The sequence below is a fragment of the Trichomycterus rosablanca genome, chromosome 24, assembly GCF_030014385.1.
Source record: "Trichomycterus rosablanca isolate fTriRos1 chromosome 24, fTriRos1.hap1, whole genome shotgun sequence".
NCBI lineage: Eukaryota > Metazoa > Chordata > Actinopteri > Siluriformes > Trichomycteridae > Trichomycterus > Trichomycterus rosablanca.
Genome location: NC_086011.1, coordinates 4397851 through 4421588, shown reverse-complemented (window position 1 = coordinate 4421588; position 23738 = coordinate 4397851). Strand labels below are relative to the sequence as shown.

General features: G+C 38.8%; 2 protein-coding genes across 9 annotated transcripts in view; one reads left to right on the top strand and one right to left on the bottom strand.

Annotated features, from left to right (window-relative positions):
- The window catches only part of kcnab2a (potassium voltage-gated channel subfamily A regulatory beta subunit 2a), a 56439-nt gene extending 39939 nt beyond the window's left edge, over positions 1 to 16500 (top strand). For 7 of the 8 annotated variants that reach the window (XM_062987030.1, XM_062987031.1, XM_062987032.1 and 4 more), the window contains 13 exons: positions 2200 to 2243; positions 2360 to 2397; positions 2881 to 2960; positions 4460 to 4504; positions 5774 to 5818; positions 6650 to 6693; positions 6899 to 6985; positions 7941 to 8026; positions 8492 to 8612; positions 8797 to 8891; positions 10656 to 10776; positions 11716 to 11804; positions 12193 to 16500. In XM_062987030.1, the coding sequence (XP_062843100.1) occupies positions 2200 to 2243; positions 2360 to 2397; positions 2881 to 2960; positions 4460 to 4504; positions 5774 to 5818; positions 6650 to 6693; positions 6899 to 6985; positions 7941 to 8026; positions 8492 to 8612; positions 8797 to 8891; positions 10656 to 10776; positions 11716 to 11804; positions 12193 to 12282 (985 nt within the window). In that variant the 3' untranslated portion in view covers positions 12283 to 16500. Of the gene's footprint in view, positions 1 to 2199; positions 2244 to 2359; positions 2398 to 2880; positions 2961 to 4459; positions 4505 to 5773; positions 5819 to 6649; positions 6694 to 6898; positions 6986 to 7940; positions 8027 to 8491; positions 8613 to 8796; positions 8892 to 10655; positions 10777 to 11715; positions 11805 to 12192 lie in introns of those variants that run through there. The other variant, XM_062987033.1, reaches the window with a different exon arrangement.
- A 540-nt stretch (positions 16501 to 17040) lies between these two features.
- Positions 17041 to 23738, bottom strand: part of megf6b (multiple EGF-like-domains 6b) — a 43407-nt gene continuing 36709 nt past the window's right edge. The window contains exons 28-38 of the mRNA XM_062987026.1: positions 23469 to 23597; positions 22670 to 22798; positions 22440 to 22571; positions 21905 to 22033; positions 21347 to 21475; positions 21134 to 21262; positions 20500 to 20628; positions 20286 to 20414; positions 19233 to 19361; positions 18834 to 18962; positions 17041 to 17675 (exon numbers count right to left, since the gene is read on the bottom strand). Of these exons, the coding sequence (XP_062843096.1) occupies positions 17617 to 17675; positions 18834 to 18962; positions 19233 to 19361; positions 20286 to 20414; positions 20500 to 20628; positions 21134 to 21262; positions 21347 to 21475; positions 21905 to 22033; positions 22440 to 22571; positions 22670 to 22798; positions 23469 to 23597 (1352 nt within the window). The 3' untranslated portion in view covers positions 17041 to 17616. The remainder of the gene's footprint in view (positions 17676 to 18833; positions 18963 to 19232; positions 19362 to 20285; positions 20415 to 20499; positions 20629 to 21133; positions 21263 to 21346; positions 21476 to 21904; positions 22034 to 22439; positions 22572 to 22669; positions 22799 to 23468; positions 23598 to 23738) is intronic.

Genomic DNA, 23738 nt, shown 5'->3' with positions numbered 1-23738 from the left:
TGCTGTCAGAGATTTAAGATTAGCCAATGACAGGTATATAGCAGCATGTGTACAGAATATATAGTTTTGCCAATGTGTCCACATTCCAAGATCTTGCAGTCAGCCTGGAGAACTCTTAGATCCATCTTGGATTAATTCTGTTTTAATGTTTTAACATCCATCCTCATCTACTCATATTGCCTACCTGACCCGATCGTGTATGTCCTGAGAGGATTTAACCTTTTTTTTCATGAAATCTGTACTTCTTTTCTCCCAACATGTCTTTCCATGTGCACTGTCCGATCCTGCAACTGATTCAGAATGCAACTGTAGTACTCCCAACTCCATTTCCTTTAGGGATTTCTGCTAGCTGCCTACAACATGTTTAAATCACTGATGCTTGCCCACAAGGCCAAAGTGGACCAGCCTCCTCCTACCTAAAAGCACTATTAATACATCTGACTAGACTTGAACCAACCACATAAACTCATTAAAACTTTATTCTATACTAGCAACCAGGTAGTTAGATAAAATTCCCTCGACTAATCAGCTGAGTGTATCAATTCTCCTAAACAATTCCTGAACACTGTGAGGAAGTCTATACAGAGTACTTTCAAGTACATCCTCATTCAAGAGACTAGGTTCACACAAATTGGGGGAGAACTTAAGAAAAAAAATTAATTATGCATTGGGCACCTACTTCATTTAATAGCAATTCACAGTAAAGCTATAAGGGCTGGGTTCAAGGGCTCAGGACTTTCTCGATTGGTAGTCCAGAATCACTAAGCCATCAGATTCCTGTCGTGATGTGCCTGTGATTTTGGCAAACATCATCTTTTATTTTTATTGACGTAAACGTAGACGCACCCAACGTTATAGATCAACCAAACATTTCATGTATAACTTTCATATACTAAACATATACTGTATATGGGCGTTAGTTAAATTTTCACTTAGCTGAAAACTGACAATGCTGCCGTGTTCAGCACCACGGAGAGCGACACATTTCATCAGGGACACTGATTCAAGACAATTTCAGTATTTCATTTCCTACACTTGCAAACTCTGACCTACTTTTTAGGTAGAAAGGCTGTCCTTATTAAGAATTGCAGTTAGCGAGGTTGAGTTAGTGGCCCACAGCAACATGGGGATCCTGAAGGCCTGGGTTTGATCATTAACAATTCTTTAATAAAACAATTATTTTATGATCAAGTTGATGATCATACAAGTCTCTTTCATTTTAGATAAAATATCAGATTTCATGTGATTTTTGCTGTTCTCACTGTCAGGAAAAAGCAAATTTAGGTCAAATAAAAGGAAAAATAGTTTATGTAGCTTTTAGTGGCAGATTGATTAGTGTGAGAGACTGTTTACAAGTACTAGTCTGTATCAGAGCTCTGGAGATTGAGCTGTTACTGATCTGATGCTAATGTCCTTACAGTTACTGAGCTGAATATTTCAGTCTAGCTATACAGAATGTCAAAGGCCTGAAGGTGGCGTGTTTTAAGACAACTTGTGTACGCAGAAAAAAGTAAAATAAGTCTGATTCTGATCCAGAGTTTAATGCCAGGATCGGCTTAGTACTGATACTTTATTTTAAAGTGGGACCTGCTTACTCTACTCAACTTAAGCTCTTGATAACACCCAGTTGTGACATGAGGCTTTATGTACCGCTCAGCCAGCAGGAGCTGTTTTTGTGTGAATACCTCCAGGGCTGTTGTTGCTTCAATCATTTTCATAGTAACAGCACTGAGAGCTCAAGCAGTGCAGAAATTTTAGTAAGGTGGCATTTTATAACAGTAAGCACTTTTTTACGACCCATTCTACTGCCACAGTCTAAACTCTGTAATCCAAGCTTTCTGCTTCTGGAGCCGCTGGGGCTGGACTTTAAGTTCCTCAGGAAGTTTTAGTCGATATTGTCTAGCCATGCACCATTAGCTGGTAAGCACAAGGGTTGGGTACAATTACTGTAATGTGTTTTGAATGTATCCAGCACTAAAAACTTCATACAGGCACAGTCTCTAAACTACACAATCTGTAACATTTGGATTATTTATGAATTGCAGTAAGTTAAAGTGTACTTGACTATCTGTTTACAGTTTACCGTTTTGTTCCTTTAGCTGAAAAAAAACTGCTTATGTGGGCAGTGCTGTTTTTTTATCTTATGAGAAATTAAAATTGTGTTTCAATCTAATCTCTTTTTTTTTTTTTTTTTTACAGAAACCTTGGAAAATCTGGATTGAGGGTGTCATGCCTTGGATTGGGTAAGTGCATTCAGTTATATTTGTAGACTAATTTATAGTCATATTGTTAAATATGGCTTTTATAAAATGCTATAAAACAGTTAGTATTCCTAGTGATTCCAGGTTTTTTTTTACAGGCACATGGGTGACCTTTGGTGGTCAGATCACAGACGAGGTAAGACCAGCTTAATTCACAGTTAATTACATTTTACCACTCAAAGGTTGTCTTTTTACTGAGTAGAGCTTATGGGTGTTGGTTTTTAATAACTGCTTCTAGGTTGCCCTCTCTGAAACAAGCACTTTCATTTAAGCCTAAATTGTAAAGCAAGTAGCATGTTTTGGATGAAATGTGCTGGGTCTTACTGGAGCACCAGCAGCAGAAAACACAAAGCACACAAAAACAAATTCTGCTTTTTATTCACATCAGTGGAATCGAATACTGTTGCTTCCGTATAAAATACTAATGATTATTAATTGCTGTACAAGGAAACTATGAGTCACTTCTTACTTCATATCCAATATACGCACAAAGTCAGAAATAAAGCCCCTAATGGGAGAGCTTTATAGCTGTAACTGCAGCACTTTGCACCAGCTTTGCCAGAAAAAGGAGTTTAGTGGGGTTTTCCACTAAATTAAAGTCATTTTTCCTTTTTGACAGATGGCGGAACAGCTGTTGACCCTCGCTTATGAGAACGGGATCAATCTGTTCGACACCGCTGAAGTCTACGCTGCAGGAAAGTGAGTTTACCAAAACTGATGTGCAGCACACCTCATCACACAGATTCCTCCCAGTCACCATTCACTGGAACATGTTAGTGTTCTTTCCCAACACAACCCGTTTCATAACTAAAACAAAGCTCCAGGAGAACATAATTAAAGTAGTTACAGCATCGCTTCACTGAATCATCCAAATAAAAATGATCCTGGCCTGTTCACCTCTGCTGAATCTGCACCAATATGATCACAGTAAGCACACAATGCAGTCTGCATTCATGTGCTAATGTGTACACGCCAATCGAGCAGTCTGAAACATGACGCTTTATTTACAAACTGTTCAATTGAGAATTGCTCTTTGCAGAATAGCAATTAGCATGGTGCTTTAGCATTGCTTGTTCTGATGTAGTGGGTGGAAGGAGAGAAGAGTGGGAGGCATGTTAAGTTTTCAAGGGGTGGATTTGGGAATTCATGCTGCAGTTGAATGAAAGGTCATTTTCATGCACATGGGCTCCTGGCAATCACGACACATTGGAGGAAATATTTAGCCTGGCATAAGGGACTGAATGCACGAACGCCCTCAAGTCTCTACACACACATTTAGTGTGAATACATACATACAGATCACTTCCCATAACCTCCTGCTTTCTAATTTTCTTCCTCTCGCTATCCACATTCTCATCTGCCTTCATCTTTACATCACAACACAATCACTTTCAAGGACTCTTGTGAACCTCACTTTGCCATCTTGGTCAGTATGGCTTTGTTTCTATTTTCATTTCATTTTCATGTGTTAAACACGCATTATCCTGGTCATGCCTGTAGTGGGTCCACTTCTCCTAGAATCACTGCTCACAGTGCAGTGACATACCTGCACCATACCAGATTAATCCAAATGAACTCACAGAGGTAGACAAAAAGAAATAGATATTGGGCAAGTGTGAGGCAGGGGTCAAAGGGTCTCGTTTCCACAAGGCTGGTTTTGGTTTGACGTGTGTGAAGCTCCCACTCACTCAGCCTGATCATAGTCACTCTGGGGGCCAATTAGCAACCATAACACTCATAATAACTGCCATAAACCGTTTCAGCAGCCGAACTGTCAGTGAAGCTCAACCAAGTGTGCAGAGAAAATTATAAAGCAGGATCTTAGAACTGAAAAAAAGCACTGGCTCCTTTTACATTTCCATTCAATTTGAATAATAATCTTATTTTCTGAAAAGGATGATTAAGACTTTAAATCCTCAAGTAAAGTTCCCATAAAATCACACTTGATGGTTCAGAGCCTTTTGACTTTTAAAATGGAAGGTATGCGGGAGGGGGTAATATATAGCTGTTCATTTATTATGGAAATAGTAAATTACCAGCTTCAAAATAATTTTAAAAAACTGCATTCCATGATTTACATCTTCTTATCCAGCTAAGACGGTGCATGATTTACATTTGCGGCATTTAGCAGATTTTTGGTAGATTTCAGAGATTATTGCATGACTGTGGATAATCACTTGAATCTCTTTCTGTTTCAGGGCCGAGGTGGTGCTGGGAAACATCATTAAAAAGAAAGGATGGAGGTAAGCTGCTAAAAGAGCATGTCTTTAATTTCCGTCCAGTCTTGCCTCTATCTATTTGATAACCCGGTGCAGCGGAAAAGCCGTCGGCCGAAAACAATGCCACTATGTACAGCCGACGGGAGGAGATATGAAACATTAATGCTAGCAGCCGTAGCATGACGGTATCTCGTGGCTGTTTGAATTATGAATCAGATATGTCTCAGTGTGGTAGCAGTTGATCTAGTAATGTGTTTGTGTGCTGGGGCTCTAATGTACCGTTCTGTGGTGTCTCTAATTGCTTATTAAAAATCCTAATTTGAAAATTTAACTGTCTGTGCCACATGGCTGTGCTTTACTGGTAAGATAGACATTAACTGAGCTCTTTCTGGTAAAGTGTGTGTGCATGTCTGTGGGTTAGTGGTACCTAGTGGCTTTGCTGCTTAGTCGCCACCCCCAGTTAAAATGCTTTTTTTGCATTTTTGCCCCAATTTTCCTCTCAATATTATTGTATCCAATTACCCAATTGCATTACTCTTCCCCTTTACTGATGTTGACCTCCACTCCTGACAGCTCCTGACTAGCCGACTGCATCTTTTCACCTGCACAAGGTGCGTTCACATGTGGATAAGCTTTTGCGCACGGAGAGTCACACCCTGATCACACACTATCCCCATCTCTGTGCAGGCGCCATTAATCAGCCAGCAGAGGTCGTAATTGCATTGGGTATGAGGAATCCCCTCCGGCACCCTCCCTCAAATTATTGTTTGTGTAGGCACCCAGCCTGCCGGTAGCAGAGCTGAGATTCGAATCGATGAGTTCAAGATGTCAGCTCTGGTGTGCTAGTGTGTGTTACCGCTGCACATTCTGAGCACCTGACATTTTTTGTTTTTAACAGTGTTCTGTGTAACGTATAGACTGTTGTGGGGAACATACATGGAGATCAGCAGTTTTTGACATACTTACATCAGCCAGTCTGGCACAAATCACCACACAGTCAAAGTGACTTGGGTCACTTTTCCCCTGAATGTATTGACTTGTGTCTGTAGGATTTTATACATTGCACTGCTGCCACTTGACAGACTGACTGTATAATTACATGAATAAGGTTTACAGGCGTGTGTGTCTGTGGTGTGTGTGTGGTGTGTGTGCTTGAGTGAATCTGTTCTCTCTCTCAACTAAGCCACAAATGTATTAGCATTTGTCTGACATTTTCATCCTTTCACTGCATACATGCTTAATGTTAATAAAAAACATGACCCATTTTAACATGGTTTCTTTTTTATTTTGCAGACGCTCCAGTTTAGTAATTACTACAAAAATATTCTGGGGTGGCAAGTAAGTTTAGTGTTTTACTTTACTGTCTTATGTGTTTACTTTTTAAAGTGACTCTGCAAAATCATATTGTATTATTATTTTTGGGCAGACATGCTTAAACAATTAATGAATCCAAACAGATTCTAGTATTCATTAATGTACAGTAGTTTGATGCATTTGCTACCAATATCACGTATTCAACGTACAGAAGTGGGTGTCTCTTTAAATATAGTGCTGACAGAAGTGATATAACGGTTAATTATGGTGCAGTTTTTCCTTTTCAAAGAATTCATTTGTATACTTTACATTTTTCATTACCCGCTTCATCCTGGTTTTTCACAATAAACTCTGGAAAACAGCCAGCCGTTTCTTTTTATTTTAGTTACAGCAGTGGTTAATTAGTCTTGTATGAATACGCATCCGAAAGGAACTAGGGCTGCTCAGTGCATTGGTGAACAACACTAACCCCCTATTGCTGGGATCCAGGGTTCGAATCCCCATTTGTGCTGTCGGCTGGTTAGACTTCTGTCTACAAAAATAATTGGCTATGTCTGAATGGCGGGCGGTGGCCAAGGATTGCTATCTTGTCCGGGTGTGTTTCAGCATTGCCCTGTTGGATTTCTGAAAAACCAGACCCACTGCAACCCTGACCAGGATACAGCAGGTTTACAACATGAAAGTGAAATTCTGCTTCACCCAAATTACACATTTTACTTTGGTTAAAAGTTTACTAGGTTTTCTGCTTCTGTAAGCACAGAATGTTAGTTTGTACGCACACAGTATGACACGACTGTAGATGACTAGTTTCTTGTGTTACTTATGTAAAGTTTTGATTGCTTTTTTGTTCACAAGGGCGGAGACAGAAAGAGGACTCTCCAGAAAGCACATAATAGAAGGTAAGCCCTCCTGACACTGTACCCTGAGCACCCGTTATTAGTGTCGAGGGTGCTATGGTATATCTCTGTATATAATCTAACATCAGAAGTTTACAGCAGCACCGTCACCGCTCGGGTGGAATGAGTCAGTGATGTGTTGGCATGCTGTGTGATTGGACAGGCGTGACTGTGATTAAATGTGTATTCATACTGTGTAACTCTTCAGGTTTAAAAGCATCTCTGGAGAGACTGCAGTTAGAATATGTGGACGTGGTGTTTGCAAACAGACCAGACCCCAACACGCCTATGGAAGGTGAGTCTTGTTGAAAGGGCGCCATTCTGTGATAATGCCAGTGAGCTCTCCAGTATGCTCTTTTTTTCATGTAGTTTGCAGGGTTGTACGCATGATTTAATGCACTATTAAATGATGTGGCTAAATAGCTTTAAATGACTATTACATGCCTCTCTGAATAAATGTTTCTTTGTTCTTCCTCATCATTAGCGGTGGGTCCCACTGGACAAACCCGTCACAGAATTAGTGTGACAGTGATGTTTACTTGTCACTCATTAGGAGCGGTTTTGCTCTATTTAGCGCTTTTAATGGGATATTCATGAGCAAATCCAGTGTATCTTTTTTTTCTGATTTCCCCTCTTTATCTCTTAGTTTAGTCATTTCCAGTGCTTAATTGTGAATCCACCGCCGCTTGCACAAGCCCCGATCTGATCAAGGAGAGCTGGATCACCACACGCTCCCTCCAACACATGTCGAATCTGCAGCTACAGAGAGCCACGCTAAGCTTCATGTGGCCCCTACCATCTTTAGAGATCATTTTTGTGGGCTGGTTGATCCCAGAAAACCCTGCTTAGCAGATTTAATACAATCGTGTAGTTCAGAGACAGAGGGACTGTTGGGGCTTATTTGTTTTGTGGGTTTTTTTTTCAGGCTGCCCTTTAAAAAGTTCACCTTATTCATACACGACCCAGGCCGGGAGCGTCTGCTGTTTGTACTTTCTGTTCTGTGCTGTACATTTGACTGTCTTTTGCTTAATAATGCCCCAGCTGGGAGATGTTGATCTGGTATTCTCTGTACGTATTGATTAAAACTGTAAGCTCTTTGTAGTGCAATTTATCAAACAGCTCATCACGGCTGTGGTTCTGTCTGCAAAATCAAGGCACTATTGTTTTTCCTCACTCACCTGGGGGAAAAGGACTTAAAGATAATTGGAAGTAGTTATATAACTTTGGTTCGATATTGTCTTGATTGGCAGAGACGGTGCGAGCGATGACCCATGTGATCAATCAGGGAATGGCTATGTATTGGGGCACGTCCCGCTGGAGTCCTATGGAGATAATGGTGAGTCATTTCTCTCCGACTCTTTCATGCTTTTTAGCATTGATCTCTCTCAGTTGTCTCATGAAATTTGTCATTTATTTTTATATGATCTCATATGCCTAAAATGTGGTAATTTTATGGGATATTAGTCCACATTTCTGGACAATTTAATGTTTTATTCTCATATTCTCTGTGCTTTTAGTAATCATTAGGCTGTCAAGGAAATTCTTTTCAGATTTGGTTTTAACACAGTACTACATATTTTTGCCCACAAACACATGCTCATTCTGTGAGTTATACTGTTCCAAACCCCATCAGCATGTCTGTGTGCCAATACATAGGAACTGAATGCCATTTGATGTAAAGTATGAGTGTCAGAACTATTTTTAATGACTATATACACTTGAGACGTTTATCAACTGCCATGTGTTAACTGTACCTAACCTGAAAAAGGATTTATGTTGTATTTTTTTTACCCTACTGCAGGAAGCATACTCAGTGGCACGTCAGTTTAACCAGATCCCTCCTATCTGTGAGCAAGCTGAGTATCACATGTTCCAGAGAGAGAAGGTTGAAGTGCAGCTTCCTGAGCTCTTTCATAAGATTGGTAGGTGTAATTCTATTATTGTTATTATTGTATTATTGTATTACAGGATGACTACCAGACTAATAAGGTGCCGGTTTGCTTTAAGAGATGTTAAACTGTATGTCACAAGACACTTTTATGTCGTCATGTCAATCAGCCATTTAAGGTGCAACCCTAGATAATGAATAATGTGTTTGTCTTTCAGGGGTAGGCGCAATGACATGGTCTCCGCTGGCCTGTGGGATCATCTCAGGGAAATATGACAGTGGGGTTCCTCCATACTCTCGCGCCTCTCTTAAGGTACCATGTTTCCCATCAGTGTCTCAATCCTGATGTTTCTGCAATGTTCGTGGCTCCTGTGTTTTTTGTGGTGTTGGTATTCTAATGGTGTGCTCGTGTCTTTCAGGTTATAGCTTTGGTGTTTCCCTTGTGGATGTGTGTTTGTGATTCTGTGAATGCTCAGTGTTATAGCATGAACCGACAGAGCAATTTTCTTTATTATTAGTAGTATTATTTTACATTTGTGACAGTGTTTTTTGGTAACTCTGAGGAGGATATATAAGCACTAGTACACATACGTACTTGCACCTACACATGCATTCACACATGAATTATTTCAGTAGCGTGTACCTGTGTTGGTGAAGTGGCATGCGGTGTTATATTGCAGTTGGTCATTTGGTATTGGCTGAACTGTTTACCCATTCCCTCATCTCCCTGGTTCCCCCAGTGCTGTATCGCCACACCCATTCATGTTGTGTGCTTTTACATCTGTCTACATTTTATATAAAGTGACTCTGTGCTGATGATCTGGACAGTGATGGGTCTAAACGTTTTTCAGATCTATGAGTGCTTAGATCATCAAAACAGACTAGACCCTTCCCACTGTTAATCTTAAAATATAATATACTTCCTGGTCACTTGTATGACCAGACAAGCACAAATACATGGATAATAGTTTTTTAAGGGTTGAAGGTGTTTCCAGTCTACCCAGTATTTCCGGGTGATGCTGGACCTATGAGAACTTGATCGTGATGAAGTGCTTAATAAAAATAAATGCATAAAAGAATAAAAATAAGGGAAACAAAAAATCGATGCTGCATGTTTGCAAAAGGTCACATTAAACCTAAATGTTACGCAGCACGTCTAGGCCCAAGTTACATGTAAATACCAGACAGAAGAAATGCAGAAATATATAAAGGATTAGGAGAAAAGAAGACACTGCTCATCAACTCTTAAATCTCATTGCAGTTGTAAAGCCTGGTAGAGGGAGCAGCATTGTTTCAGGCTGTGTTCTTTATTTAAGTAATTAAAAGCATGCAGTCCACCAGTGAACAATAAATGTAAAGAAGTAATTAAAATAGTATCAGGAAATTAAAAAAGAAGGAAGTTATATAATGCAGATATATTTTTTTCTTTCTTTTGGCTGCTCCTACACTTAGGGGTCCCCACTGTAGATTATTCTGATTTGCATACCTGATATGGCACAGCTTGGGACCAACACTGAGAGTGTTTTGACATCTGTAACTCCGAATGGCTAGGCTGTTCGACCATCCCACTTTTCCCAGACTACACAAACATGCCAATCATGTTTGTGTAGACGTCCGACTGGCCTATAATACCACCGAGATTCAAACCTCAGCAGTAATGTGTAAGCGTGTTTTACTGCTTCACCACCCGAGTGCCTCAACAAGACAATACATTATCTAACTGTAACTGATTGTGTTCAGTAAAGCTAATATGTGCATTTCAAGGCAGTATTGGTAATTCAGTAAAATCAACAGAAGAATGGTAAATGAAAAGTCGACCCATCCATGTGTTTGTGCTTGTGCGAAGTCTCTCAATCCCTTGCTGTACAGACTGGTAAGAACATTTGCTTCTGCCTGTGTCAGCACTGGGTAATACAGAGTCACGTGTTTAAAAACAGGCCCTTGTTCACGCTGGTGCTGCTAGGTGTGTCCTCAGGTCCTCGTGGATGTGTGTGTAAGCGCTTGTGTCTGTGCACGTGAGCAGCAGCAGTGTGCCAGGGGCCCTTGTTTTTGAGCAGGTGTGCTGTGTTGTTAACAGGGCTACCAGTGGTTGAAGGACAAGATCTTGAGCGAGGAGGGCCGGCGTCAGCAGACGAAGCTGAAAGAGCTGCAGGCCATCGCCGAGCGGCTGGGCTGCACACTGCCACAGCTCGCCATCGGTACGCAAACCCCCTCACTGCCGCTCTCTCTCTTTCTGTCTGTCTGTCCGTCCGTCCGGAAGCTCGCTTGCCCCTACACGATCATCTCTCCATTCTTCCTGTGCACACATTCCTAACCTAGAGTGGTGTGACTAGGTGCCTGCGTGAGGATTGAATGCTTGAAGAAGTTTAAATCATGGTGCTGGATTAAAGGGTGTGTGTGTGTGCAGTGTATATCTGCGGAAGAGAGCAGTTTATCTGAGGAGAGAGTATGTACTGTTGGACGATCCACCCTACAACATATAGAAGTGGAAGAACTTTTCCATCAACAATGTTCTGTAATATTTTGGAGGACACCAATTTTTGCAGTGAAAGCATACAGTATTGGTTTTTGGCCTTGACCCCTTAGCAAAGAAATTTCTTAGGAGTCTGTGAGTCTTTTTATACTTTTAAGGACTGTAGATGGTATATTTCTAATATTCTACACACACTTATGCTACTGCTGATGCTGGAACATACACACCTCACACTTCACTCAAATCCCCACAGAGTTTCCTCCTAGTTTGTACAGCTGAGGTGTTGCATGCGTCATCCTGTAGGAGCTGCAGCGTTCAGCACATGGCTTCTCTCACCTTCTTCAAACCTTTTCATTCCAGTGGTGCAGTTTTTCTAGTCTTTTTAGACCTGCAAACACAAATTCCTCCTCTGCCCCGGTGTTGGGAGCCATGGTAACTGTAGTCTGTCGCTGTTTTTTCTTTCTTTGTGTTTGAGTAGGCGGTAGAAATAGCTACAGTATTTTTTTTCTTTGTGTGTGTGTGTGTTTGCACTTTGTGTGAGTGAGTGTATGATGTAGTTTTAAATTAAGTGTAAATGTGTTGGTGGACGAGTCGGAGTGGGTGTATTGCGTGTGTGTGTGTGTTAGTGTTGTATTGTGAATGATTGTGTGCTGATCCTCTGCAGCATGGTGCCTAAGGAATGAAGGAGTCAGCTCTGTGCTCTTAGGAGCCTCCAACACTGATCAGCTCATGGAGAATATAGGCGCAATACAAGTGAGTCCAAAGTCAGAAACATAAACAGAGAATTGTGGTACGTTAGTAACTTTTCATTCCTACCATGTTTTCACTCTTTTGTATTTGTTGCTCTCAATAATGCATTTCTATAGGGGAAATTATATTGATACTCTTTTAAGCAACATTATTCTACATTTTTATTCTACTTCTATGGAACCTGAGCCTAGGAAATAATATGTACATTACTGAATACCTACTGAATTCCACAAGCCAATAAAAGAGCTTCAGTAGTATGTAGGCCTTTTGATGACAGTTTTATTGATGACCAGGATAAATTGGTTAATAAAAATTAAATCAAATGTATTTTCCACTCCTAGACTTAAAGCTGTATCTGGATAACCGACTTAAATAATCTCTTTTCTTGCAGGTCCTTCCAAAGTTATCCTCCTCGATCGTGCACGAAGTGGACAGCATACTGGGGAACAAGCCCTACAGTAAAAAGGACTACCGCTCGTAGTGCGTATGGAGCCCAGGGGTCGTCCTGCACCGAGCCCTTTGCCTGTTCCTCCGTTTGCTTGAGCTTTTACTGAATGAGTAAGCAGCGCATGAGACTGGCGGGTACCCCCAACCCTGCAGGGGAAGCCTTGTAGAAAAAAAAACAGGGAAAGATGAAACAAAACCAAAACAAAAACAAAAAAATATATAAACAAAAAAAAAAACTAGAGTCGTATTCTCCAGGATAAGAAAAGAGCCAGTTCTAGCCGGGGGATATGCACTCATAGAGTAAAGCGTTATATGTTCAACTTCACAGAATAAAAAAAAAATTAAATTAAAAACTGAAGTTGATGGAAAAAAATAGCACACGCTTGCTTGGCTGTCGGAAATAATCGGTTTTCCTCTTCGCATTGTTTTTGATATTGAATGCATATTTGACAAAAAAAAAGCAGCGCTTACATTAATATGGGTAATCAGTTTATGATTCATATTCACTCATAAGGTCTGCTTGTTCATTACGAACATCGGTCAAAGATTTTTTTAAGAGAACCATTTACTGTGTTGTCTGCATTATGATTGTACAAGCCCCTTCACGGATTAACCAATTAGCACTTTAGTAGCACATCTGAGGAAGTGGCTATGGGAAGCATCGGTTTCTAACAGAAGAATGAGCATCATCAGGAGTAATCTCAGTGTTGCTTTTTTATTCTTGGTATACAGTGTTGGGTTTGTGTGTTTCCTGCTGACCCGAAAGTTGTCCAGTCCTGGCTGTTTAACTGATCAGCAGTGTTTTGCCTGTACAGTACAGTAGGCATGTTACAGTATACATGACGACTGTAGATCTGCTGTAAGTGATGGAGGAATCACAGCCTACTCATAGAACTTCAAACTAACTATATTTAGCTTGTTAACAGGTTTGTCATGTAATGGCCAGTTTCCATTTATGAGATTTTCATTCTAAAAGTGTTAAAACACTTTAAAATATTTATGTACTTAGGTGATTAATTATAAATAGGGAAACATTTGTATAAAAGTAAAGTTCATTTTAGGCATTAGGCATAGTCAGGTGGTGTTATAGTCATGTGCCGATAAAGTAAACAGTAAAAAGGGTTGTTCACGGTTACACATTTGTAATGATGCCTTTGAATTGTGTTATGCTTTGTTATCTTTTAACATCGACAGATTGCAGCCTTCAGTATTCAAATAATGAATAAATTTCAGTCAGTCACTTCTGGCCAGTCTGTCAGTGCACACACTGCTGATCGAAACACAGACTGTTTACTGTCATTAGCCTTCCTGTTAAAAAATAAAGTATATGACTGGGTTGTACCAGCAGCTCAGGAACTGGAACATAGGGTGTATGAATGTGGACTGGGTTAAGTCAGCAGCTCAGGAACTGGAACATAGGGTGTATGAGTGTAGGTGTGTGTGTGCGCATGTTGTCTCATTTTTGGATGCTGGACATTATAGTTTAAGACCCAGAGTCTTTACACATGGCTAAAGCCAAAGATATATCCTAAACTCGCCTGGGACATCTGGCTCTCCTATATCTGAAACTAAATATCACTAAGCAGCATGGCTTTTACTTAGACTTTTATATCACCCACCCTGTCATATGTATACTCATTCCATCCAAACCATCTAAACATACATATACATAGTGCACACCATATGTTAGAAAGGGTAAAGTCTTACAATTTATCGTATTTACTGATAGGTTCCAATTAATTTATAGTAATAAGGCCACACTTAATCCCATCAAGACCTGTATCCTAGTCAAGCATAACAGAACTGCATGAACTGTCCGTTTTAAAGCATGCACTCTCCTCAGCCATTACTGGGCTCATATACTTGGAAGAAAAACATGCATCATGACATTTTAACATTCTTTGGTTGATTAACTTGTACCTACATTCTTACTTACAAGGTTCATACAAGTTTTCACAAAACAGCTGCCCATATCAGATCATCAGCTGAGCTTCGTTTCTCAGTGCTCAGTTCTACTTCAATTCAGTTTGTTAATGCATTTTATTTTCAGTTCATGGGAAATGTGAATGCGTGCACATATCATCTAAATATGTATGAAGTGAAACTGGAACAGCTCTTATGCTTCACTTTGATGCCGATGCAGTCAGTTATTTATACTCACTAAGCACTTTATCCCTTGTTTCGTCAAATTATTTGAATTTATTTTCGTGCAAAATACACTTACTTGCCAGTTTATGGACACCTACTCTGTACCTTGTATGCATTTGATCAGGTACATCTACCATATTCGTGCATTTTGTAGCAGGGGCGCCATGTTTATTTCATCTGCAATATTGCAACAACTCTGAGCATCACAGGCAGCTAATCAGGGAAATGTAAGCCTCTAATTACATGCATGATGTCTGTCAAACGAGCAAGTTAGAGCACTTGTACCAAATGTCAGCTGTTTAAAAACAGTTCAGGATGTTAAACAGGATGTTAAGACAATAGAAACTACATTTATTGTAGGTCTTATTGTACTGCTAATAACTGGCATTTTAATGTTTTATCAGCCAATGAAAATATAAATCTGTTTAAAAATAAACCATTGGCGAACATAACTGTTAAAAAAATAGGAATTTAAGTAAAAGGATAAAAAAATTAATAATTGCTGAACCAATAAATAAGCTTCCTGATTAAAGACACACAACCTGTCTTAAATCTTTTCATTTCTCAAACATTTGTAGGCTAGTTAGACAGCAGAATTAGCAGTTCTTATTGTTCTCAAGCTCCACAGACACAAAGCTTTACTATATTATCTTTCATGCAGTCTTTGTTGAATTCCTTTTCAAACTTGAAAAAAAAAAGAAAGGTACATATGCCCCCTCCTTATATGCATTTAGCCTCTACTGTTTGTATGCACTTACTGGCTGTAGCCCCCAGTAGTTAAATGGGACCACCACAGGACAACCACATGCTTTAATGCTTTGGTAACGTTGTATTGTACATTTACTCACAGTTAATAAAAATGTGTAGTGACCCTGTGGTGTCCCGTACCACTGATGGACATGCTCAAAGGGGGCTTACAACTTTAGTTATTACTATATGGTAGGTGTACCTGCTGAACTGGCAACTTTGGTGTATCTACATCACCATGCAAGCAGAACCAAGTCCTTTTAAATAAGGGGAAGACATCTGACTTAATAATATTAACATACGTGAATATTTTTGGAAAGAGTGGTATAAATACTAGCTTTAGATGTAAGAGTGAGGCATCAGTTTCAATGTTTGCTAGTTTAGTAAAGTATCATTGTTGATCACTGTGCTATATACAGTAGATACAGGTTCACCTCTTTGTTGCTACTGTATTTGAATTTTAAGTGTGGACAGCACATCTGAATGGAGAAACACTAGATAATGGCTTTGAGTTAAAAACTGTTTTACTTTGTGAAGTCTACTGTGGTACGTCTCGTATCTTTGTGCGTTTATGGTGTCGCCCTGTTTCTGTGTAAGAGATTCTCAGGAAGGCAGGGCATTACTGTTAACTGAAAATTTGTGCCCACGTTTGGTTATTAACTAGTGCTGCGTTTAAAAACACACAGACACGCGGTAGTGCTCATGCTGTTCTCATCCCCAATAGCTGAAATGAAACTGGGCAATATTTACAATCACAGTCATTTAATGTTTAAGCCCTTTATGTTCATGAGTGGAGTTTGTAGGAACATGTTTTTTTTTTTTTTCTGTCCTCTGATTATTTGTTAATGTGTCATTAATGCCGGAGTGTAACAAATACTGATTGCGTGAATATATCAAATCAGACCTGTAGATACAGGACGAGTGATTAATGAATCATTCATTACTTTGCAAGAGATTATTTTTATGTTCAGTATTTTAGAGGGGCGAAAATAGGATTTTATTTTTTTACCATTCTCCGTTGCCCTGATTTGATATGAACATGATTATGATAAAATGGTACCGAGCATATATTTGCACTGAATATGCATTTTGAAGAACTGTATAATGTATACAATGGCTAGCTTACCTTTCCACTCGTTTGGGGAGAGATACTGATACAGACAGATTATCTGTATATAGTTTGACCTTTGTACATATTTACATATTAATGGTTGTGATCACTTAAGCCTTTTTTTTAACTTTCATTAGCAGGCATTGCTAACTGCATTGTGCTTGAATTTTAATTTAGAGATGTACAGCTTCAGTATCTATGAAATGGAAATTATAAAAAAAAAAAAAAAAATGATGGCAAATATTATCAGTGGTGGTGTCTTTTTTTCCTTCACTTCCCAAAAAGAATTAAGCAAAGCAGTCAGTAATCTACTAAGATAAATAAAACACAGGGAATGTATGATTGTCTTTTAGTTAAACTGCCTGCAAAATATAAAACTAATATATTTCTGTGACTATTGGAAATCGTACGTCACTTTTATTCACATCAATACACAAGTATTTAAAAATATACATGTTCACCATACATAAATACACATACAACCTAAACTTCTGTTTAGAACGCATGAGGCTGGACCATAAATAATAAAAACTGCAGTGTAAGAGTAGAACACTAGTCATTTGATTATGCACCTTACTGTTGCAAACGAAGCAAAACAGCACCATTACTGAAGAAGGCATTTCATGTACAGTACAAGCACTTCATGACAATATTTTGAGAGATAAAGGTCACAAAATACAGTATTTACTTTTAAACGTTTGGCTATTAATAATGTAATTCAGGTCTTCATAGCTGATCATATTTGCTGCATTTAACATGTGTACTACACGTAACTACATTCAGTGATTATATTAAAGCACAATTATTACAAAATAGCCATTGCCGTGAACATTTTTAAGCTGTGGTCCTAATAATCGGCTCATCAGTGTATATGCTATCTGTAGGATACTATATATGCTCTGGCCATTTTTAGGTAAATTAGAGAATTTAAAAAACGAGTGACTGAAACACCTAGATAACGGATATACTGGGAATATCAAGGCCAACAAATTCATTCTGTTTCTCAAACACACACACACACACATCATATGTATGTTCCTGGTTAACTGGTAAAGTGCTGTGTGTTGTGACAGCACCTGTTCAAGCACACTCCAACTCTGACGTCCAGTTGGTCCGGTCCTTGTCTTGTTTGCACAGCTATGTTTAATCTGTGACTTTCATTATCACTTAAATGTGACCAGCCAGTGACTTCAACACCAAGGTGAAACATTTTTCAAAGTCAGTGCAGCTCATGCCTCCATCATAATAAATAGTGTGAGGAAATTTGCAGTGTGTTTTAGCACCATTCAGTTTACACAGAGATTAAGCACGGAGTGTGAAACCTGGTTCCCATCCTGATTTACTTTATGTGCTGCTGGACTGCTATAATAAGTTGTTTAGCTGTGACTGATCTTTTGTGCTGCTGAGTTTTGGAGGTCCACCTGTAAACGAACACAGAATCAGGTTACCTTAATTAAAGATAAAAAATGTTGTTTGCTGTCTGGTGTTTGATCTTTCTTACTAAAGCTACAGATCTTATGTTGTTCTTCATTAACTGGAGGACAGTTGTAGCCTAGTGGTTAAGGTACTGGACTAGCATTCAAAAGAATGCTGGTTCAAGCCCCACCACTGCCAGGTTGCCACTGCCCTAAGCAAGGCACATAACCCTCAATTGCAATATACTTCAATATACTGTCTCAGTATTGTAAGTCGCTTTGGATAAAAATGTCTGCTAAATGCCGTAAATGTTACTTTAAGAACCACTTTTTAATAATTACCATTGCACACCAATACAACAGCATGAAACCACATCAAGTTCCACTCAGCCAAGAGCAGGAGTTTAATGCCATAGTGGGCATAAGTTCACAGAAACTAATAAAACAGCCTGGTCTGATAAATCTCAGTTTTTGCTGAATGGTCTGGTCTGTTTTTGCTGAGACATACAGATTTTTGAGTCAAAATTTTATGTAAACAGCAGAAATCCATGGACCCAGTCTGTCTTGTGTCAAGAGTTAAGGCTGTTGGTGTAATGGTGTGGGAAATGATTTTTGCCCTTACTTTGGGTCCATAAAAAAATTAAAAAGGCCTACTTTAAATTAAATTAAGACAAAAAATGTTGAGTACATAAATATTTAGCCAGGAATGTTTTATATATAACAGTGTATCTAGAAGCACTTTACACTTCAGTGATTTGCTTTTTCTTTCATCATGTTTAAAGTGATATGTTGGGGGAGGTTTTTTTTTTTTTTTTTTGCAGTTTTACAGTGCTGTGCATGGCCACAACTAGTATATTTTATTTTGTTTAAATCATAATTTTGCGCAAAATGGTTACATGACCACATTGACTTTACATCTAACCTTTCAAAGTTTGAAAGATTTATTACTGAATTACTGAACTTCTAGGTCATTTAATTCCCATTTGAGCATGTAAATATTATCATTTTATAAATGTACTTAAATATATTACTTGTTAAATACATAAACCTCGTACCTAAAGTTCAAAACCAAGGAACCAAACATCAGACACCAAACCAGTATCTACATTTTATACCTAGTCACAGGTTTCTCACAATATGAAGTATTTCCAGATCAGCTGTTACCTTCTGTACATGTGGGTCCAATCCAGCCGTGTAGACACATACAGCGACCAGTACGATCTTCACACTGAGCACCATTCTCACACTCACAAGTTAGTGCACAGTCCGGCCCATACCGGTTCACTCCACACTCTGATAAATAATAGATAGATATTACAAAACAGAAAATAGATAAAAAGTTGATATGCTTACTATATGTGTTATACTGCAGACAAAGTAAGTGGTATAATCCTTCAATAAAGGCTCTGAATACCCAATTTTACAACCATGTATGTTTCATCATCTTAATACTGAACATACTGAAAGTCAATTTACCCTACACATCATTTTACTTGCTTAGAAATCATTTTGCAGTGTATTTGTTTAAACTTTAAAAGCTCTGTTATAGATAAATGTTCTCACCACTTTCACACTTTGGTCCAGTTTTTCCTGATGCACACATACAGCGGCCGCTCACTGGGTCACATGATGTACCGTCCTCACAATCACATAACTCTGTACAATTCACACCGTACCTGCCCTGCTCACAGTCTGGAATACAAATCATTACATTATCACATGTTACAGAAAGTCCCACATTTAATATTACCAAAATGCTATTAATATGGTTATACACACACACACACACACACACACAAATTAGCCCTCATGAGTGCTCACACATGAAATATATTAAAAGGTACACACAGATAAAATGAATATCTACAGATGCTTCAGTAAGTAGTTGCAGGTTTGTTGCTAAGGGAAGATTTGGGGCAGGTTAATAAAGATTGACATTGTAGTAATATTAATAATAATAATTACACTGTAATAGTAATTTTTAATTTGGTAAACATACAGTAGGTATTTAATAAAAAGTTTCTGTATTTAATGCAGAGGCGACTCATTCAAGCACTCAAATGGATGAGTGTGTTTTAGTCCTTTAGGCTTTTTCATTACCGTACTTTAATCTGAAATTATTTTGAAATTTCTATTTCTAGGTTATATACTTACAAAGATTTTACAAAAATGTAAATTTTTACATTAATTTTATTAAAAAATGTAATTAAAATAATTTTATTAAATATTTGATTGAAGGCAATTAATTATTATTTACATTTATTATTTACATTTTTTTATTTAATTAATTTTTTCTTATTTATTTCAGTGTGCCGTTAGAGTGGAATGTGTGAATACACACTGCTCAAAGTGTAAAAAAACTGGGATGGGCAAAACCTTGTACAGTTTGTTATTTTAGTTTCTAAGGCATTATTTCTAGTTTTTGTTTGTCTTAATAATTCTGTTTCTTAATGAAACTCTGAAACCTAAATTTCAAGTCTAATTTAAACACTAGTATTATTATTCTGGCGAGTTAACAAATTTCATTTTATCTGGAGAGACCGTGTGTGCACTCTGAGTGGGTAATAACATTGTTAACAAATTATAATGTGAATAAATGTGTACATGTATGTGAACCTGTATCACATCGTAATCCCTGATAACCTGCCAGACAGAGGCAGTGCCCACTGCTGGGGTGGCACACAGCTCCATTTAAACAGTTGCAATGCTGCTGGCATCGATGTCCGTACAGACCGGCGGGGCATGCTGAAATATAATTCACTTTGTTTAGTGAGAAGAAAATGGCAGCAGAAGCAGATGATTATCAGACTGTTGCAGATTAGAAACTCACCGTGCTCACAGCGATGTCCATAATAACCCGGTCCACACCGACAGCTTCCTGTCACTCTGTCACACGTACTGTTGTGCTGACACTCACATACCAGTGCACAGTTCGGACCGTACCATCCCTCAGGGCACTCTGCCATCCAAGCCCGCATATAAACACACACACACACACATGTTAAAGATCATGTCAGCATTCCTCTTTCTCATACAATTAAACACTAGAAAACTTTATTTTGCTTACAATACGATCCGCATACCAGACAGTTTTTACATCAGATGATCTTCCTGATGCAACCCTACAATTTCTATCTGGGCTTGGGACCAGCATTAAGAGCGCACAACATTAGCCAATCATGTTCATGCAGAGGCCCAACTGACTGATAGCATTGCTGAGATTAGAAAACTGGATTCCCAGGTCTGAGCATTAATGAGCTAGCATACTTTACTGCTGTTCCTCCCCTGTTATGTTATTATTTGTATTATTATTATCACTCTTATTAACTAATTGCAAATGCATGTGATGCACCAACACCTTGACAAGAGTATATTGCTCCCAGTTTTCCTAGAATAGGCTCTGGACCCACCATGATCTTGCTACAGTGCCACCCTCTTGTAATAACAAAAATGACCAGACTAACCTTTCTCACAGTGATGTCCAGTAAAGCCAAGTCCACATGTGCAGTTTCCAGTAACAGGGTCACACAGTCCTTCATTACTGCAGTTACAGCGATCAGAACAGTCAACACCGTACCAACCAGGAGCACAGCCTGGGTACACACACAAGTACACTGATTTTATAATACACATTATAATAATAACATTATATAATAATTTAAACACTGTTTACCAACCTTCTCCACAGTTCTCTCCTTTATGCCCAGGTGCACAAACACATCTTCCAGTGACCGGGTCATTCCTGGCTCCGTCACCACAGTTTGCCACTTTGTCACAGTCCTGCCCATAGTGCCCAGCTGGACATGCTGAAAAAAATGGTGTGTATTAAAAAACCAACTTAAGATATAAAATAAGTCCCTTGTGCAACCTCTCCTATAAAGGCCCAGTCACGCCAGGCTTTTGGATGCAAAATTTTAAATGTTACATTTCAATCATTGGAATGGGATTGACGGTGAAAAGCAATTTTGCAAAAGCAACTTCCAGTTAGATTGGAATGTGCCAGAGACATTTACCAGGAAGAATTCAAAATTATGACCTTAAAGGTGGATACGAGCATGTTGTGTAGACATTTATTCAAAGCCATTGCCTAATTAAGAAGACAACACATTTACTAATTCTGGTCAATATAAAGATAAGAAGGAATAAATAAGTGAACACACTTCAAGAACAATAGAGAAACAAAATCATTCTGCTATAAACTGTTCATTATTTAAGAAATCAAATTAAAGACTCACTGATGTTGCACTGAGCTCCTATAAAGCCAGGTGGGCATTCACACAAGCCCGTGGTGGCCTGGCAGACCCCATTATTCAGACACTGGCACTTCCTCTTACAGTCTGGACCATAAGTTCCAGTTTCACAAGCTAGAACAAAAAAAACACATATAGGTAGTGTATTTCTCCACACAGCTACTGAAATCTCATTCATTTATAATATTATTGTATTGTATTATTCATTATTATTTTATTAATAATTATTCCTTCACTGCTTTATCCTGGTCAGGGTCCAACGGCATCCATAAACACTGGGCACAAGACAGAAAAACCCCATGGATAGGGCACCAGTTCACAGCTGGATATCACACATACTTTTAAATACTCAACAAAAGGGGCAACATAAAGAGGCGACTTTACCTTCTGCATGTTTTAGGAGGTGAAAAGAAACCCACACAGACATGGACAGTAAATGGTAGGTTTTAAGATTTAAGCATCTGAGGTCATTTTGAAGGTTAGAATCGAATTGTCTCTCTGAGCAAAAAAGGTATTTTACCCAGATCACAGCGTGGTCCTCTGTATCCCGGTGCGCAATAGCACTCCCCAGACACTGGGTGGCACAGCTGGTTCTTCTCTGAGCATTGACACACCTGATTACAGTTCAGGCCGTAAGTGCCGGGCAGACAGGCTGTAAAACAATCACATTAAATGTAACAGTGATGTAATTATGCTGTAATATACTGGCTCCAGATATTCCAGTCAGACTGAGAATCACACGTCACTCACTCTGTTCACAGCCGTTCCCGGTGTAACCCTGTGGGCAGCCGCACTCTCCGGTAACGTGGTGACAGGAGATGCCATGTGGGCATGTGCAGAGATGGGCACAGTCTGATCCATATGTGCCTGGCAAGCAGGCTGAAGCAAATAAACAAGTCATCACATTACACCTTTCCAAACTGGTGTCATATTAAAGTGATCTATGATGATATTTTGATTGCATTAATGGTATAGCTCATTTTCTTTACATATTTCATTTTACAAATGTAGTTGATTAGCATTAGCTTTTCATTTGTTTTGTACTGGATCTGTAAGGCTGATGTTGCTAATGTAAAGAAAGCCTTTACACTCCAGGAGGATTTTGGGAACTGCATGCCTAAATTAGCAAACAGCATTCTTAAAAGTGATTTTTAAAACTGTATTACAGTTTTGTCTTGATCAAGGTCATGACTGGTTCAACAGCACTTTGAAACACTAAGGCTAATGTTGCTAAACAAGCATAGCAATAGCTACCAGTTTTGCGAAAGGCATGGCTGAACAAGTGAAACTGTAGGTCATTCTATTCTCCACCACTTCTAGACATGTTTGATCATTTAGCTAGACATTATACAATGCACTATTTACATCTGGTCTGCAGACAGTTATGCTAAGACCTTACCTTTTGGTTAGTGTTCTAAAACCAAAAATATAATAATTATTGATTATATTTTGTTGCATCAAGAGTATTATGCTCTTTCAGTGCAGAATAGATTATACATCAGACAGCGCTCATACACATATACACAGAGACTGAAACTGATAAACTGACCTTTATTACAGTGAACTCCTCTCCATCCTGGTAGACACGCACACCTCCCACTGATATGATCACATGAAGCACCATGTTCACACTCACACTGCTTCTTACAGCCATCGCCAAACCGCCCTGATACACAAGCTGATACACACACAGAGCTCGGAGTGAGAATGCTGTCTAACGCATATATGTTGTGCAACTAGGCATAACGACTATTAACTAATATTTGTTTATTAGTCAATTATTGTTCAATCAATAATACTACAGAAAAGTGGATATTTA